This window comes from Triturus cristatus, chromosome 7 (assembly GCF_964204655.1).
Source record: "Triturus cristatus chromosome 7, aTriCri1.1, whole genome shotgun sequence".
Lineage (NCBI taxonomy): Eukaryota > Metazoa > Chordata > Amphibia > Caudata > Salamandridae > Triturus > Triturus cristatus.
In genome coordinates this window covers 1,692,164,695-1,692,181,752 of record NC_140590.1, presented here as the reverse complement: position 1 = coordinate 1,692,181,752, position 17,058 = coordinate 1,692,164,695, and the positions used below count along the sequence as shown (strand labels likewise).

At 43.0% G+C, this 17,058-nt stretch overlaps 1 protein-coding gene across 1 annotated transcript in view; it reads right to left on the bottom strand.

The window, feature by feature from the left end:
• The window catches only part of LOC146812774 (complement C1r subcomponent-like), a 58,562-nt gene that overhangs the window by 11,078 nt on the left and 30,426 nt on the right, over nt 1-17,058 (bottom strand). The window contains exons 2-5 of the mRNA XM_085614618.1: nt 9,201-9,420; nt 8,216-8,396; nt 6,977-7,105; nt 5,934-6,074 (exon numbers count right to left, since the gene is read on the bottom strand). Of these exons, the coding sequence (XP_085470744.1) occupies nt 5,934-6,074; nt 6,977-7,105; nt 8,216-8,396; nt 9,201-9,420 (671 nt within the window). The remainder of the gene's footprint in view (nt 1-5,933; nt 6,075-6,976; nt 7,106-8,215; nt 8,397-9,200; nt 9,421-17,058) is intronic.

Genomic DNA, 17,058 nt, shown 5'->3' with positions numbered 1-17,058 from the left:
ATTTGGCTACCCCTCGCAGTATATAGAACCCTAGTTCAGGCTCTGATTATAGGTCACCTCGACTATTCTAATGACTTACTGGCCTCTGCGAATGAGGCCCTTTTTAGTAGATTACAGATCGTTCAAAATGTGGCCGCACGCTTAGTCCTTAATAAACCACCTCGTACCACCCCTGGGCCATTATTGAAGTCTCTTCATTGGCTACCTATTAAAGCTTAAAGTTTAAGCTTTGCTGCTTTGCTCACAGAGCTGTTTTGGCAAATGCCCGAGTTATATGGCGGAAAAGTTTAAATTGTATTGCCCGAACCGCTGTCTTAGATCGGAAGGCAAAGGGCTGCTGGCGGTCCCTCGTTTTAAGAAAATTGTGAACTGGAGGCAAAACAGTTGCCTTCCTGGCCCCAAAACATTGGAATTCCCTGCCAGAGGAGCTTCGTAAATGTTCTAGCTTCATGCGCTTCAGAAAACTTCTGAAGACGGAATTATTCAAGGCTTGAGTATCGAAATATGTGCCAGTCTGCTCTGTTTTCTATGCTAGCGCGGAGATACCCCTGCGGGGGTGATTCCTGCGCTTTACAAATTCCCTACATACATACTTACATGCCCTCTGTGATTCAGTGAGCATCTATCTGTCTTTTGGCTCTCGGGTATCTGAGATTGACTGTGAATTAAGGCACTCCTGGCTGGAGGGGAATGAACAATCTTCTGTTAGTTAAAGGATATTTGCCTCCAAATCAACCCTTGCTTGTGTGAGTTAGTGCATGGAAGAGGAAGAAGACAAGAAGGAAGAAGAAGAGGAGAAGGAGGAGGAGGAGTTGGAAGAAGAAGGAGAAGGAGAAGAAGAAGAAGAAAAAGAAGAAGAAGAAGAGGAGGACTTCTACAAATAGTGAGGTGGGTTGCCACTAAAAATGGGAACACTATCATTCTCATTTACCAGAAGAGGAAAGTTTTGAGAGCTTCCCTAAAATTAGAATGACATAAGATAACGTTCAGACTTCTGTCAATGCATTCCAAAGCTTTTGACCACAACTAGAAGCAAGCAACCTATGTCCAGCCCTTGTTCTTTGGATTCTAGGAGTCAAAAAGAGGAACACGTTTTCAAAGTGTCAGCTGCATGTTCAGCTGTGCTTAGGGAAGGAAGCTGATAGGGGAGAGGATTCCATGTCATAAAAGACTCTATGCATGTCGGCATGTAAACTTAAATGTAATCCTCTTTTTAAAACTGAGCCAGTGCAAGGTATTCTGAGCTGCAGCAATGAGATACCTTTCCTCTGGCCTGGGACCGATCAAACAGTGTGATTCTGAACTCGATGTAGTTGAGAAAAGGACTCTCAAGAAGACCACCTACAGCAGACGGCAATAGTTAAGGTTAGATAAGATAAAAGAGGTGACAGCTTACCCACGTGCATTTGGGTAGAAACCTCAGGTCCCTGTTCTGAATGTATAATTAGGTAGAAACAGGAAGAGTTCACGCCCTTAATCTGCAGCACCACAAATAATAGAGGATCCAAAAAGACTCGCAGGGATTATGCTGACTTGGCAGGGACTGGCATAATGCCTACATCAGCTGGCCAAAGATCTGTTACCAATCTTTCTGGGTTCTTAACAGCCAGCAGTAGCTCTGTCTTGCTTGCATTTAACATAAGAAGTTTGCTATGGCTTGTGTTGAACTGCTAGAAGAAATCTTGGTAGTTGCATTGTAAACACCAGTAAATCGGGATCCAATCCAAGAATTATTTGGGTGTCGTTAGTCTAGGACAAGGCAGAACAAGCGTGGGATTTGATTTGGGTCATCAGTGTTTGAATAGATATGTTAAAAAAATAGGCAAAAGGAAACAGCCATGTGGGACCCGACAAAAAATGTGTTGCACTTGCAACTGATAGGTAGGCACAGCCACCACTTTGGGTACAGCTCGTAAGAAAAGAAGTCAGCCATTACAGGACTTTCTCCTTTTTACCACACTTGTTCGTAAAATCTCATGGTCGACTGTATCGAAAGCTTTGACTGCCAGACCGATAAACGGCAGAGCAGTAGAATCTCCTTGATCGATAATAGATCACATTTCCTTTGAGCAACGGTAACTTCTGTGTCTCTGTCTAATTTAAAGCCTAGATGCCATGGATGTAATAGCTCACTTTCTTTTTGCCAGTTGGCTCTTTCCTCATAACCTGTTCAGTAATTTTGCCCAGAAATTGTAATAAGGTAATCGGGCAATAGTTTCTACATTGCTGCTGTCCAAATTGTCCTTCTTTTGTAGGAGCTTTAGGCTCCCTTTCTTCCATTCCTCTAGAGCAGAAATGGGTACCAAAGATAGGTAAATTCACCTATCATTAGTAACTATGCAATGTGGCAAGACTGTAAAAAAAAAAAAGGAGTGCAGCTGCCCTTCGGGCCACCATATTTGGCTTTCTTATACAAAAGTTTTGATATCCTCCAATTCAGCGACATTAAAGGAAGACCAGTGGGGGCAAGTCACAAGGCCCCCTGTAGAGGTTCCTTCTTCAGTTTGTGGAATATGAATGTTATATTATCCCTTCACAGATCTTTTGAACCTTCATATCAAAATGATTTGCTACAGCATCAAAACATTTGAGGGATCTAAATAGTTCTTTGGTTGGACTTGAAGAGGACTTGATCATTTCTCAATAATTTAAAGTACTGTGGTTTGGCCTAAAAAACATCTCAAAGTGCATGTGAAACACTGTACCTGATTAAAGTGTGGGGTGTGTAAGTTTTCTACTTCACTATAGATGTCAATAAATAAAATGTGAACATGCCACTGAAGTTACTCCAAGATGAATTTCCTTTCTAACTTTACTTTCCAGCGGTATTTACAAATTTCTCTCCTTTAAATGAGATGTAGCCATGAAGGGAAGACATTCCTGTATGTGGTTTTTTTCTAGTGTGTCTTTCTTGACTGTCTATACTCACTTAATTGAAAGGTGAGTGACGGCTGACATTTTACAAGCTTAACATGTATACAGAACATTGCAAATTGATAGTAAAGTGGAAGTTTCCATTTAAGCATTTGAAGGGGAAAACCAGTTTATGTTTGTCTAAGGGAAGGGTCACTTCATGATGACTCCCCCGTCCCCAAACAGGTCAAGGGGTGGCTGCTGGTGTCCCAATATAATACAACGGAGGTGGGATAGGGTTTTAGGAGGGCATACAGAAGGTGAACTTAGACTGCTGCCTTAGGGGAGGAGTCAAATTACAACCCACCTGTGGATACAATCACCCCATGCCTGAAGCCTCTCCCCCTCCCTTTTAGACTCATCCTCACTATATCTGTCATAAAAGCAAGAAACAGGTGGCAGTGGTGAAATGGACCGAGATTTTCAATCGAGGAAGTAATTTTCAATTGAGGAAACAGTGCATTGTGTCTTTGATCTAAGGATTGCAGAGGCTGAATTAGGTCAGCCCAAGAAGAAATAGCCAAAAAATTGATTATCAAAGAGAAAACCTATCACCACAACCCTATTTAATTGGTGGCATGTTTGCAGAATTGTGTTGTTTTTTAAAGCTTTTCACCACTTTTTTACCGTTTTGCTTAAAATGTCCAATAAAAGTCAGTGAATGGGGTTCCAGCAGATGTTGAGCAAGATGGCTGCCTAAACATGGAAAATTATTTCAAAATACTTAATATGTGCATGGGTTGCTCAAACTAATATTAGAAATGGACAGGGAGGAAATCCTAGTTGAAATCTAGGCTACACAATAGGGCATACTGAGAGTTTGAGAGCCACACCTTAGCTCACTGCGTCCACTGTACATCACTGCTACAGCTTCAGTGCATGCCTGAAAATGAACCAGCTGCAAAGCTAACAAGTGGTTAAAACCATTCACAACTTTACCAAGTCCAGACTGAAACCATCAGCATTTCAACATGGGCCCTAAATCAGGAGTATACTTTTCCCTGTGTGTACAGTGATCCACCTCCACCACTGAAAACAAGTCCACCAGCTCCTCACGTTACAGATTGCAGATCATCTCTGGAAACAAAATAAGTGATGAACTGCTGTACTTGCTGTAGCACAACAATTGAAGGGGCCACTAAAATTCTGGTCTGCAATACCAGTCAGGGGTGTATGGGGACATCTGGGGTGACACATTAACAAAGAACTGAATGCGGAAGAGGCCATTGAGCCTTGTCATCTATACACATTTGACGAATCGCGTGCCACTAACTGATGTTCATAGCAATCAGAAAAAGCGATTTTTTTATTGATATGACCGACCATGAAATTAGATCATTTTAATTACTATTGGAACAGAGTAGAGCGTCTGTCAGCTGTTTTGGAGAAGAACTTTGGGCTTTTCCCTTCACACCTGAAAAGAACCCTCAACAAAAATACACTCAAACTCACTGATGACAAAAACCAGAAAGAGAAAATCACATTTAGTTGGTGCAATCCAGTGTTGTCATTTCATACTAGGACCCAACTCTACTCAGTGGAGGCTGCCGCTAATAAAAACTGGCTGGGCAGTGGGGGTGGGTGTATGGGGGAGATGCAATAAAATTTTAAAAATCTCTACCCTGCCTTCCTCTGTTCTCTTCCGTTCCTGACTACTGGCAGCAACCAGGCTCCCAGACTCCCCTAAACCTATCTGACAATGCTGTCATGATTGGTCTGAGCGGCCTGGCCGCTCAGACAGTGCCTGGGAGCCTGGGACTGCTCTCTACCTGGCTGTGCAACACAGCCGGGGGAGGAAATGCTAAGTGTGCATGACGCTTTGGCCGTCCTACGACACCCGGCCAAACCGTCATGCGCACTTATGGTGCCCACCACTCCTCCACCTGCTGAGAGCCCAGCATGCCCTAAACTTGTGCAGTACTCATAAATAAAATATTAATATTGTGTTATTATCATATTATTTTTCCTTTTTGCACTGATCAGACAGCAGTGGGTCAACACTCCTCCACCTTAAAGTAGGAGCTGTCGCTGACTGTACTAGAGGGGTAACAGAGAGGACTGAGATCGGAGCTACAATAATGCTGTTCATAACAACGCGCTGGTGATAAAAGTTACTACAGATTTTTTTTAAATATTGGAAAATTTGTCAAAATCCCAAATTAGGAGTTTGACAGGCGGTGCACTCCATCAAAAAATCAGTAGAGCACCATGTTCTCGAAAATCACAGTTCCCCGGCTCTGTTTAGAGTGGGGACAGACTTTCCCACATCAGTTTTTCCTATTCTGTACCACAAGGAATCACCTTCTGGTTCCAAAAAGGAAACAAAAATAATAAACCCCCACATGTTGAAAAAAAATCCCAGTGTTTTGGGCCATTAGTTTTTGATCATTCAATAACAGCTTCCAACTTTAGGAGTTTGTTTTTGGAAAACAAAAAACTTTGATGTGAGAGCGCCTTAAACATAGCCTTCAACAGAGCCAGGGCACGGTGACAGGGTAGATCAGAGGAGTTTGATCAGAGAACTCCCCCTGCTTGGAGGAGAGGCATGAATATAACATTTATAAAAATAATCTGACTGTACTACAACAGGTGAGTGTATCCAGCTGCTCGCCGAGCAGAACAGAGTACAACCCACCAAACTTTAAATGAGTACCATATTCTAAATCTTTAAATGAGTAGCAAATCCTAAATATTTGACATGTGATTTATGATAAAGTTTCCATTCCCCCGCATTTACATACAATTCATAAACTTTCCCTCCTCCCTGCTGCGTGGGTCTGTGTGACCGCCCCCCCCCCTTCCCCCCTTCTGCTTGGGGTTTGGGTAACAATCATTATTGGGGGAACTTTGAAACCAGTTCGTATTTTGAGCTGTTGAATTCTAAAATTGTATAGCATAACGCCCATCAGGATTTTTATTAGCCTCTCGAGCTTTCAGATAATTTTCTTGAATTTCATTATTCTACTGGCCACTATGTGTCCAAAGTTAACCAGAGATATCTTTGCCCTAGAGTCACTTACCGTCCCCACTCCGTGCCACCATTCGGTAGTACGGCTCATTACACTCGTATTTAATCACCGCTCTGTACGTGCTGACGTCAGGTGGTGTCTGATACTTGTACACTCCATTGGTCAACTCCCGAGGCGTCATGCAGCTCACGACTAAAAGGCAAAAGGGTTTGTTAGTCTAGGCCTGTGCCTTCTGATTTCACAACATCAGCAAAACAGAGCACAGCGACATTCATAGCATATTAGAATAGTATAATATTTGTAATATCAATGAAACCTAAGCTTTGATTTGCAGTGAGTAGATTCATATGTCATATTCAGTTTGTTCATAACATTTGTCAATTTTGAATGTGTTTTTGATTATTGGTAGTGAATTGGGAAACATAGAGGGCAAGATTCACAAAGGTAAACTAAGACGAAAGTCTAACTTTATGACTTTCGGTATTCACAAACAGCATTTACGAGTAGTAAAGTTAGACATATGTCTCAGTTAAACTTATGTTTTGGGCGTAAGTTTAACTGAGAGCAAAAAGTTAAAACTTAAGACCAAAACATAAGTTTATCTGAGACGAAAGTCTAACTTTACTACTTGTAAATGCCCTTTGTGAATACCGAAAGTCGTAAAGCTGGACTTTCGTCTCAGTTTACCCTTGTGAATTGGGCCTATTGTTTTTCGTTGCATTAACTACAATTTGACATATGGTGTTAATACAAAACAGTATGAGGTCGTCAACATAAAGAGTATGAGTTGGTTTTATAATGTGATAAGTGCCATTATAGCCAAGTCTTGTCTAAACCCATCACATGGTGTAATCTTTTCACTCATTGAATGCGCCCTGTATTGTCCAGCATACAAGCAATGTGTAAAAAGGTAGAAGAAATTAAAACTTTTTCCAACTTAATACCTGCCTCAAGAAGAAAGCCTTGTTCAACAGTTTTAGTGGGTGGATTTAATGTATGGAATTCTGTGAAGTGTAAACATCAATGCTGCATTTTGTTAGGTAAAGTCGACTTTAAAAGAAATGATGTCGTTTTTTGAATAGAGGAGTCCATACCTTCTTCCGCGCAGGTCCTGTTGTCTCCCTTCAGGAAGTATCCAACGTCACATGAGCACGAGAAGCCTCCTGGGTAATTGTGGCAGAATTGACCACACCGACCATTCCTAAAGGCGCACTCATCTACATCTACAGTGGTGGGAATACAATAAACCTCAGGAGTTAAGAGGAAGGCATCAGGGAATGGGAAGCTGACAGCTTAGGAGTAGGATGACGTCATAGTATGGCATCAAAGAAGCTAGCCGGTGCTATTAATGCATCATAGACATGACATGAGAGGCAGGCATGGTTGCCACGCACACAGTTCTAATAAAAATCTATAGCGCTAACATTCTATATGACAGAACAAGCATAAAGTGTCAATGGCTGCTGTGCTGCTGGGATAGGCGCTGTGGAATTCACAGCATTTAAAATGGAGCACCCTACAGTAGAACAACAATGATGTGACTTCAATCTTACTAGTTTTGGTCATACATGTTTGAAATGTTCTGCTTGAAAAATGAGAAGAAAGGTGTGTAACCAATGTGACAATTGCTTTAAAACGTAGTGAAAACTCTACTTGATTGTGCAAGAAAAACATTTTACTGACTCCAGAAAGCTTGCACGTTTATGACAACTTAGATATGAACAAATAATGTCCTTGCTTCCACAAATTCAGTCTACTGCATAGGGAAGGAAAGGACTCTGAAATAGGTTTGTTCTGCAGCATTGCTCCAGTGCTGGCACATTTTGAGCTAGGTTAGCGCTCTAGTTCTTTATTAGAAATCTTTGTCGACAATAATACTCTTAAAGTACACTTTAGAATTTGCCCAGTCCTTAAGCATTGACAGCAAGTGTTAATTGTTAACCAGCTTAAAGGTATTCATTTTAGGGGCATCAGACTGATGAAAGGCTGTGACAACCACTCGAAGTGAAACGTGTCCACCATATTACAAAATCTCTACTACCAGACGTATTCATTCACTGAGCTCAAAGGGGTCCTTACATGGCACGAGTGTGGAATTTATCAGAATCTGTCAGATGTGTAATCTATTAGAATAGATAGAAGTTGAATAATTGATGTTAAAAGCTGATGCCATTGAGGAATTAATGGAACATAAAATTGTTGAAGAAAATGAAGAATAACATAGGAGTCAGAAAGCAACACTATTGATTATATGGTGAGGTGTCAATCTCAATGCCACATCATAGGAGCTCCACACAATACCTAATATACGAATCTCAAAATAGGAGTTGTACCGACTGCTGTGTAGTGAGCAGAGAAACCTCCCATGTGTTCTCGCTGTTGGTTGCTTGAATGGAAAATCACTTTCATTGTATTGGAAGAAGAGAAGAAGACCATAGGAGCCTGGATGTCTTGCCCAGTGGGTACATTGTGCTTGCCGCAGAGGATGATAGATGGGTTCCATCCATCCATCACCTGTAGGAAGAGAGAAAGATGGTGATGGTCTTCCTATAGAAACCTCTATCTGTTGGAGACACCGATACACGCCTCCTCAATGTCGCTACTTATAGATGTCATTTCTTCTGTAGAATTTATTTCTGATTAGAAAAGAAAAGATCTTGCCGTAGCCACAGTGTGTTTGTCCCTTTAAAAATTATTCTTGTTTTACCAACACTGGTCTGATAATATTATCTCTCCACTGCAAGGAATGTAGAGGTGATTGGCATCTTCTTTATAGAAGGAAATGGAGAAGGTTTTAAATGAGAATTAAAAGGGCTAATATGATTGCTTAATTGGAGGAGATCATTATGAGGGAAGGCATTAGGAGAAGGATCTTCTTGAGGGCAGTTGTGATTAGACAGTCACCGCAATAGATACACCTGGATGAGTCTTCGGGACACATGGCAGTGACCTTGCAATGCCTGATTTCAGGTATTCTGAAGACAGTGGCAGGAAACAGAAATATAGAAGGAGGGGATAAGGAGAATATTCATATACGGATCTACTTAAACTGGAGATAGGGCAACAGTTCTGGAAAGGAGACAGATATGCATATAAAATTACTGGAAAAGGGGAAAGTTCTGGAAGTAGATCACCTTGATGGAATTATGAGGGGAATCATTTGGCAGAGGAGAACTCTAATAGAGGGGATAGGCAGAATGTTCTGATAAAAGGGCACATTGACAGGGAATCGATTATGGAATGGAACCACCTTGACGTAAGGGATAGATCGAAGGAATGGAAGAGGAGAGAATGGAGAGATGGTCTTCATAAAATCACCTTTACAAAGCCTTGGCACACATCCTCATTTCTACCGATATCAAAGTAAGTGAAGTGGAGTTTGATCTGGTAGCCGTGTGCCACATTTAGGTGCCACGTCTGGTTGCATGATGGGCTCTCAGAGCACTTCTGGTTGATTAGGTATGAGATCTTTCCAATTTTAGTCTGTGGCTTTATGTTCACTGCCTTGCTGGGGCTGTGCAGCAGAAAAAGTAAAACCCTGAAAAAGAAACATTACATGAAGCTTCAAGGGGAAATTTGAGCACACTGAAAACATAATAACAATAATTTGGTATTCCATCCACCCATGAATCTGCACATTTACCTAATTATCAGTTCACTCATCTGACTTGCTGTCCATTTATTCATCTGTCCGTCTCCCGTGTATCCATCCATCCATCCATCCATCCAGGCATGTGTGCTAAGAGATTGAGGTAACCCTGCTTAGGAGTCTGTCCAGAAGGAGCCCAGAAGGAATGTCTGCCTCAGGCATCTGCTTTGATGCTGTGAGGTATGGTGATGGAGGTATCCCACCAACTACAAGAGACTGCTAGCAGGAGCTGTCAACATGAGAGCAGAAGTTGTTCCCCGCAGAGCTGTGCTGCTCATCCACTTATTTATGTAACAGAGAATTTTCTCATCTAAATGACCGTCAGTTGCTTCAAGCCAGATTACGTTCATCCATCCATCCATTTCTTCACTCATCTCCTGTCCTCAGTTTTAAATGGTGCACACTCTCACTAACCTGATTTAATTTGAGGAAGAGCCACCAGAGGGTCCACCACCTGTGAGAAGATGCAAACCTTGTTCTGTTCACTCTTGTTTTCCCACAGGATTTGATCCTAGCTTCCACATTGTTCAATCTGAAGGTGGAGTCCCAGAGCATCTTAGTGGAGCAATCACCACTCCCAATTGCACCTCCTGTCACACTCCCCACATTGCTTCATGCACATGTATTGTGCCGCACTGCACCATGTTTGGAGAACTTCTTCTAAATTCATGCACCTAATCCAACATCTCACCCCTCTGAAAATGCCCCAGGAACTTATTAACAAGCACTGGCATAGCCAATAGGTCTCGCCTTTGGGACTTTATAAGTGTTTAGCCATGAAACAGTTGATGTTGTTGCACCAAGTATATTGTGCTGCGTAACTAAACACTTATAAGGTCCCAAAGGCGAGATCTATTGGCTATGCCAATGCTTATTTTATTTGGGTTTAGCTACGTTGTATTGCAGGCTTTATTCCCCAGCCGCTGTATTTTTACTACATTTAAGGCACAGAAATTTTGGGGGACTAATTCTTCAGAAAGAGAACGCTGTGTGTCTCATCTACAAGAAACAATACTTTGGGATAAGTAGTGGCTGGCACATTATACTTTACTATTATTTTTTGGACAGAGTATATTGGGTAGTTTGGGACAAGGGGACATTGTGTAAGCATTTCTGGCAGCTCTTATTGGGAACATGAGGAGTAAAATAAAATATATATCTTCCCACATTATTGCAGAGCACTGTTTCTGCAGCACCATAATGTTTTCTGAAGAAATTTTCTGTGATGGGAGAAAATTATTTCTACTTCGCAGCCAGTGATTCTGCAGAGCAGAACATCCATCCAAGGACTGACCTGCATGCTACGTACTACTCCATTTATAGCGCCTCTTCTTTAAGAAGCTCCCGCTGCAGTAAATGGTGTCTGTGAAGCGCTTTGCAAAGCGTCGGAACCCTTTACTGGATGAACATTATATCATGTGTACCTTTTGTAACTTACCTGGTTCTATTGTAAAACGCTCTGACACCTTTGGGTAAAGTTTGCGCTATATAAAACTGCATTCAATAAATGAATAAAATGGGCAGATGCCTCGTAGGGCACTAGGGGGAAGGGGGGGGTTATAGGGCGACAGTGTACTTGGAGACCATTTGAGCTTTTTGATGAGCTTTTTGATGAATTCAAGGAGAAATGGACAGTGCTGTGGGCAGTATGCGCTATCAGGGCACCTCGTGTGCGCAGTGACTTACAGCCTGGCGTAGCTGCGCTAACCTTCCGGAATTCGAACCCTTCTGGGAAACTTACAGAACAACACAGTTTAAAAAACATGAAAATACTCTGCAACCATGGAAAGCATCCTTCCTCCTTAGAACTCTCAAACTGTATTTGCAATACTGGTCAATAAATACAATACTTCGTTGTTTTCTTTTTTTGTAGTTTTTTTCTATATAGTGCGAACTGGACCCGAAGATATCGGGGCGCTCTATGCGATCACCAGTTGCATTGCAGACAGACACATTCATTTTAGGCATGGAGAGATTTGTCCAGATTTACAGGAGGTTGAGCCTCCCGCCGAGACCGAAACCAGTTCCTCAGCTTCACAGTCGGCCACTCTAGCCGTTACGCCACTATTAATAGGCTCTGCCAGTGACACTAGAAACTAGTGCGGGAAACTATCCGCAAGTGCTTCGAGCTGACATTCGTCATTAGGAGGAGCTGCATTAGTTGGAAATTGAAAAAAGGTACACCCACTGCCCACCTACTAAAAAGAATAATAGCGCAGAGTTCACTACTGATTTCACTTCTTGGTATAGAAAGCGGAAACAGACACAACAACAACCAAACCGCTCACAAAGACATTGGTACACGCAAACACACCCGCACGCACACACACACACACGTACGTTCTACTAGAAAGTCGTATACCTAAATATATTGAAGTACAGGGCCCACATAGATATACATACAAGGCATAACTATGGCAAAGACATAGGCAAACGCACAGTCAGAGAGGCACTAAAGGCACACACAGTCAACCACGAATAAAGACCCATACGCAGGCAAACAGGTGAGGGCACAGGCCTCCAATCTTCACTTCCCCGGAAGCACCAGAAAGCTAGAATTACTCCAGCATAAATATTAATGGGCCTGGGGATATCAACTCACTGTACCAGGTGCGGACAGTAATACTCCTAATTACAGTAAAAACTAGAACTGCCATCTTAAAAAGTAATACTGTACTGTGTCAGTGCTTGGAGATCATTCAAGGGGACTTCCCAGACAAGTATAGAGACTGCCCCAGGCCAGTAGCCCATCGCTTCAGTCTGCCACCAGATTACTTTGTCAGACAGGCTTCACATTACAAGATACATTCAGACAAATGTATAGCAGGCCAGGGCGTGTGACCAGCACTCCAAGAAGTTCGGAAGTTTAAGGGATAGATATTTGTTTTATACCCACGTAATGGAAGCATGAGCAGTCACAGAGGAGAGAGTTTGCATTTTTATGGCGATTGCAGGGTTCGGACAGAACCACTGAAGGCATCACGTTTCCTAGGCAGGTCGGCGTTTAAAGACTTTACCCACCTCCATAGCTGTGTGGTAGGAGTGCTGGAGCCAAAGTGTGAAATTCTACCGGGCCATGTTCAGCATGCGCACCCCAGACTCTGAGCACATCTCCTGCACGTGCTTCAAGGGCACGCGGCCTGACCGTGCACTAACCCTCGCTGCCATGGGAGCAAACCTCCACCCTTAACTCCAAGTCACTTCAAAAACGCCTCGCAGATTGTTTTGGCGTTTTGTGCAGTGTAAAATGTACCTCACAGCTGCCCATCTCAGCTTTTAGAGACCACGCAAAGATACAGCAATGGGAACAGAAGCGTCTGAAAATATAATGTATTTAAATCTTTTTTTTGTTTTTATACAGCACAGTTGAGACTTTTGCCAAGTATTTTAAGTGCTCTGTATATTTGAGAAATATCTAAAAAATCCTTCCATCTTCAACATACCAAGGTCAAGAGAAACATTTAAGTGGTAAGATGTATGCAGTAGGTCATGCTCGTTTACAAATGATGTCAGTCACACACGGCAAGAGCTCTAAACCAGCAGCGCGAGAACATTCAATAACAAACGCGCGCACCACAGCGAGACATCGGTTTTGCATTATCACGCATGCATCTGTGCACGATAATTGAAAAAAGATGTGGCCCGTACGGGTAACCGCAAGCAATAGGCCGTGGGTGGAGATAAGGCGGGACATGCACCCGCCTTTGCCCAATTGCGTGCTGTCTTTCTTAGAAAGACACACGCAAAGCCCAATAGCCTGTGAGAAAAACAAAAACAAAAACACACGCACGAGCGTGTGGTGAGCTTTCTGAAGCCCCTTACTAAAAGTCTTGCAGCGAATGCGCGCTGCTTTAGGCTCGACCTAAAAAGGAGAGAGTATAGGGACTGGAGAAGGGCACACTGTGATAAAGAGAAGAGGGGTGTGGGAGGCTGGCTTGGAAAACACGGAGAAAGAGATTGCTCTTAAAAGAAGGAAGAGAGGAGGCAGTGAGAGAGGAAGGGAAGAAAGCTAAACCTTGTGGAGGAAAAGATTCAAGAAAATAGGGAGTAGGGAGAGAGTTAGAGTGATTGTAGGAATGTGGAGCTATGGGAAGGAAAAGATTCGGAATCAAGTTTGAGAGAGGTAGAAGGGATATACACTGAAATACAGGAAAAGACTCTACAGAGGAAGAGTGAGAAAGATGGATAAAAAAAAGGGACTGTAAAGGGAGGGGATAAATAAATGTGAGAAAAGAAATACAGTGGACAAATAGGGAAGACGATGCCTTGGAGAGAGAAAAAGAGGGCTGTTGCAAAAGGAGGAGAAGAAGAAAGAGAATAATGCTGTAGAGAGAGCATGGGAATAAAAAAGAGGGCTGACGAAAAAGAACCAAAGGGGTAGAAACACCCTGGGAAAATGGAGGAGGAATGGAGAGAGAGTAGAAATAGGAGAAGAGATAAGAGAGCCATGCTGGAGTGGAATGAGAGAGATTGTGTAGATGTTAGGCAGAAACACCGAGAGGAAGAGAATGAACATTGAGGCAGTGGAGAGATTGTAGAAAGATAAAAGATGATTGGATGGAACAGGAGAAAGAGAGACACTTGAGAGGTGGTGCAGAAGATAAAGGGACTGGCATGATAGGGAATGAGTGAGACACCGACAGGGGAAGAAGGAAGGAATAGAGACACTGCAAAGACCTGAAGTGGGGCAGAGGAAACACACAAGCTGGAGAGAATGACAAAAGAAAGTGGATAGTGGGGGATAATAATGGCGATGAGAGTGAGGGACCCGAGAATCATGGGACAAGAGAGTACCTGGGTGAAAATACACAAAGAACCAGAGAGCATGATGAGCAAGAGACAAAAGAGGAACTTGGATAAGAAAAGAGATCTACGATGCTCTGTTGAGAAAGAGGAGAAGAACAAGGTAACCGAAATACAAAGGGAGAAACAGACTGAATTGCCTTGGAGAGAAGAGAGGGAAAATGAAGCATAGAGAACAAGAGAGTGCAGATAAGCGAATGGCAGCCCATACTGACAAAAGGAACAGTAGAGAAGTGAATATAAAATGTTACTAAGCACACATTACAAGAGAAAATAACAAGAAACCACACTACAAACAAAAGAGGGAGCAATTCAGGGAAAAGAAAAACTATACTGGTTGGGCTATGGGGAACTCTGGGAAAGAGAGAGGGAGCTTTGATGAACGACAGCACATTCTATAAGTAAGTGAGCACTGGGGATAGACTGCATTAAGTACAAAAGAGAAGAAGCAATGATGACATTGAAGAACTGGAAGGCTGCACGGAGGGACTACTCTAAGGACATGAAAGGCTACACTGATGAGAGGCAGAGAGGTATAAGAAAGGACATACTAAATAAAAAAAGAGCAACATCATTGAGGGAAGTAGTAAACGGCACAGGGAACAACAGAGTAGGACTACTTAGGAGAAGGGTAGAGTGATCATTGAGGACAACAAAGGCAAAGATTGAGACAACAGAAGATACACTAAAAAACAGCGCTGATCCTTCTATGTTTTTTAAGTAGAACTTAAGACATTTTGGGGAGACATTTACTGTTTGGCAATGTTGGTCCACAGCACATTAGTAGGGTGGTTTAATTTATCAATGTGTATGTTGGGCAAGAAGCAGTCTAGAGTGTGCTTGTGTTTGGGAGATGTCCCTAACTGTGACTGGTGATAATCCAGAATGTGGCATGTTGGATATGGGATGTACTTCGGTGCTCAGTCAGGCTGGATAGGAGCCATAATGTGTGTTGTGGAGCAGGAGAAAATGCTCTGTGTAGATGTGACCTTCGGTGTAGGAACTAATCCAGAGTGTGCTTGCTGAACCTTAAATAATGGTCACTCAACCCTAGTACTACATTTATGTTTACTCCTAATTTTACAAGAGCCACATATTTCATAGATAATTGGACGCTTACAGGAAGGAGGTACTCAAATTGTGTGCGTCATGTGTAATAATTTAACACTTTTGGGTTGTTACTAGACAATCATGTTGCAGTCACAGGGGTAGCTTACGGCATAAACAGTATTGCATGGGCGCAAGCACTTGCTTGAGTTTGTTAAAAAGTGCCACTTGCAGAGTAACACATCTGACATTGAAAGGTCACCTCCCTCCCATATCTCTTTCTCTGAGAATGGAAATGTCGCGCGTGAGTGAACTGACGACTTGGCAGCTGCTAGTGGTGATGCGGTATTTCTGTTGACAGGGATGTGGAGGTGGTTGAAATGAGCGGGATTAAGGTAACACTGTTGCAAATATTGACTGGATTGAGGTGCTCTGGGATACTGGTGTACTGGTTTTGGTGATAATCACTGAGGTATTGTTTCTTATTGTTACTGACAGTGCTGTGGGTGTGATTACAATTGGGGTGAGTAGGATAACAATGTTGCTGTCTGTAACTGCATGAGGGTTGGAGGTGCTGTTTGTTGACTAGGGTCCACCAACACTGGTGACTGGGGGCTGTAATGAAGGTGAAGGTGAAGGAATTATTGGACCTTGTAGCAGATGACTGAAGGGACTCTGCACTAGCTTGGATAGATATTTCGTGGCTGACAGTAGTGTGGGTGATTGAAATCAGAGTGAGTAGGATAATACTGTTCCTGATGGTGGTTTTATGAGGCAGGTTTGCAGGTGTTGTTTGTTTAAAAGGGTCCACAAACACCGGTGACTCAGGGCTAAACTGACACTGACACTGAAGATGAAGGAAATGGTGAGCCTGAAGCTGATGACTGAAGGAGCCCTGCACTAGTTGGAACTGAGGTAATGCTGCTGACATTGGTGTGGGTGTGATTAAAATCAGGATGAGTAGGATAACACTGTTCCTCATGGTGACTTTATGAGTGGGTGTTTGAGCTGCTGTTTGTTAAAAAGGGTCCAACACTGGTTACTGGGGGCTGCACTGATCCGAAAGATGACCTGGAGCTGATGCCTGGCTCTAGTGGCGACTGGTTTTGGTGCCAACACTGACGGTCACTGCGACAGAGAGGGACGGGGGAGCTCAGGAATGGTGTTGTTTAGTTAAGATTGATTGGTTACATCGGGTACGCCGGCGCTGATGGGAACCACGTGCACACATGGAGCATATTTACACTTGTGGTGACTGAGTGCACGTCTGGCGCTGTGGAAATCTGAGGGGGTGCAGTACTATAAATACTTGAACTTTAAAAGAGGAACGAACTCCAGCCTCTTTTTTTCTTTTTATATAAAAGATCCCCACCGACGGACTCTCACAGCGACTATTTCGTAATTCGTGGTTCCAGTCATAGGTAGTAAGACTGAAGCAGGAAATCCCTGTGTAATGAGACAAAAAACCTCGCGCAGCAGCAGGGGGAGGGGGCCTGCGCGATTCACTTGCGGGAGCGAGCGGCTGGCGCCGTGATAATTGATAACATATGGCGCCAGCCGCTCACTCCCACAAGTGAATCTCCAGACGTGCACACGTTGCCATTGAAGGCAATGGAATGCGTGCACGTTTTTGGCTGAAAAGCCGAAGCGATCGCTAAAGGTCTTTTTGCCTATGCA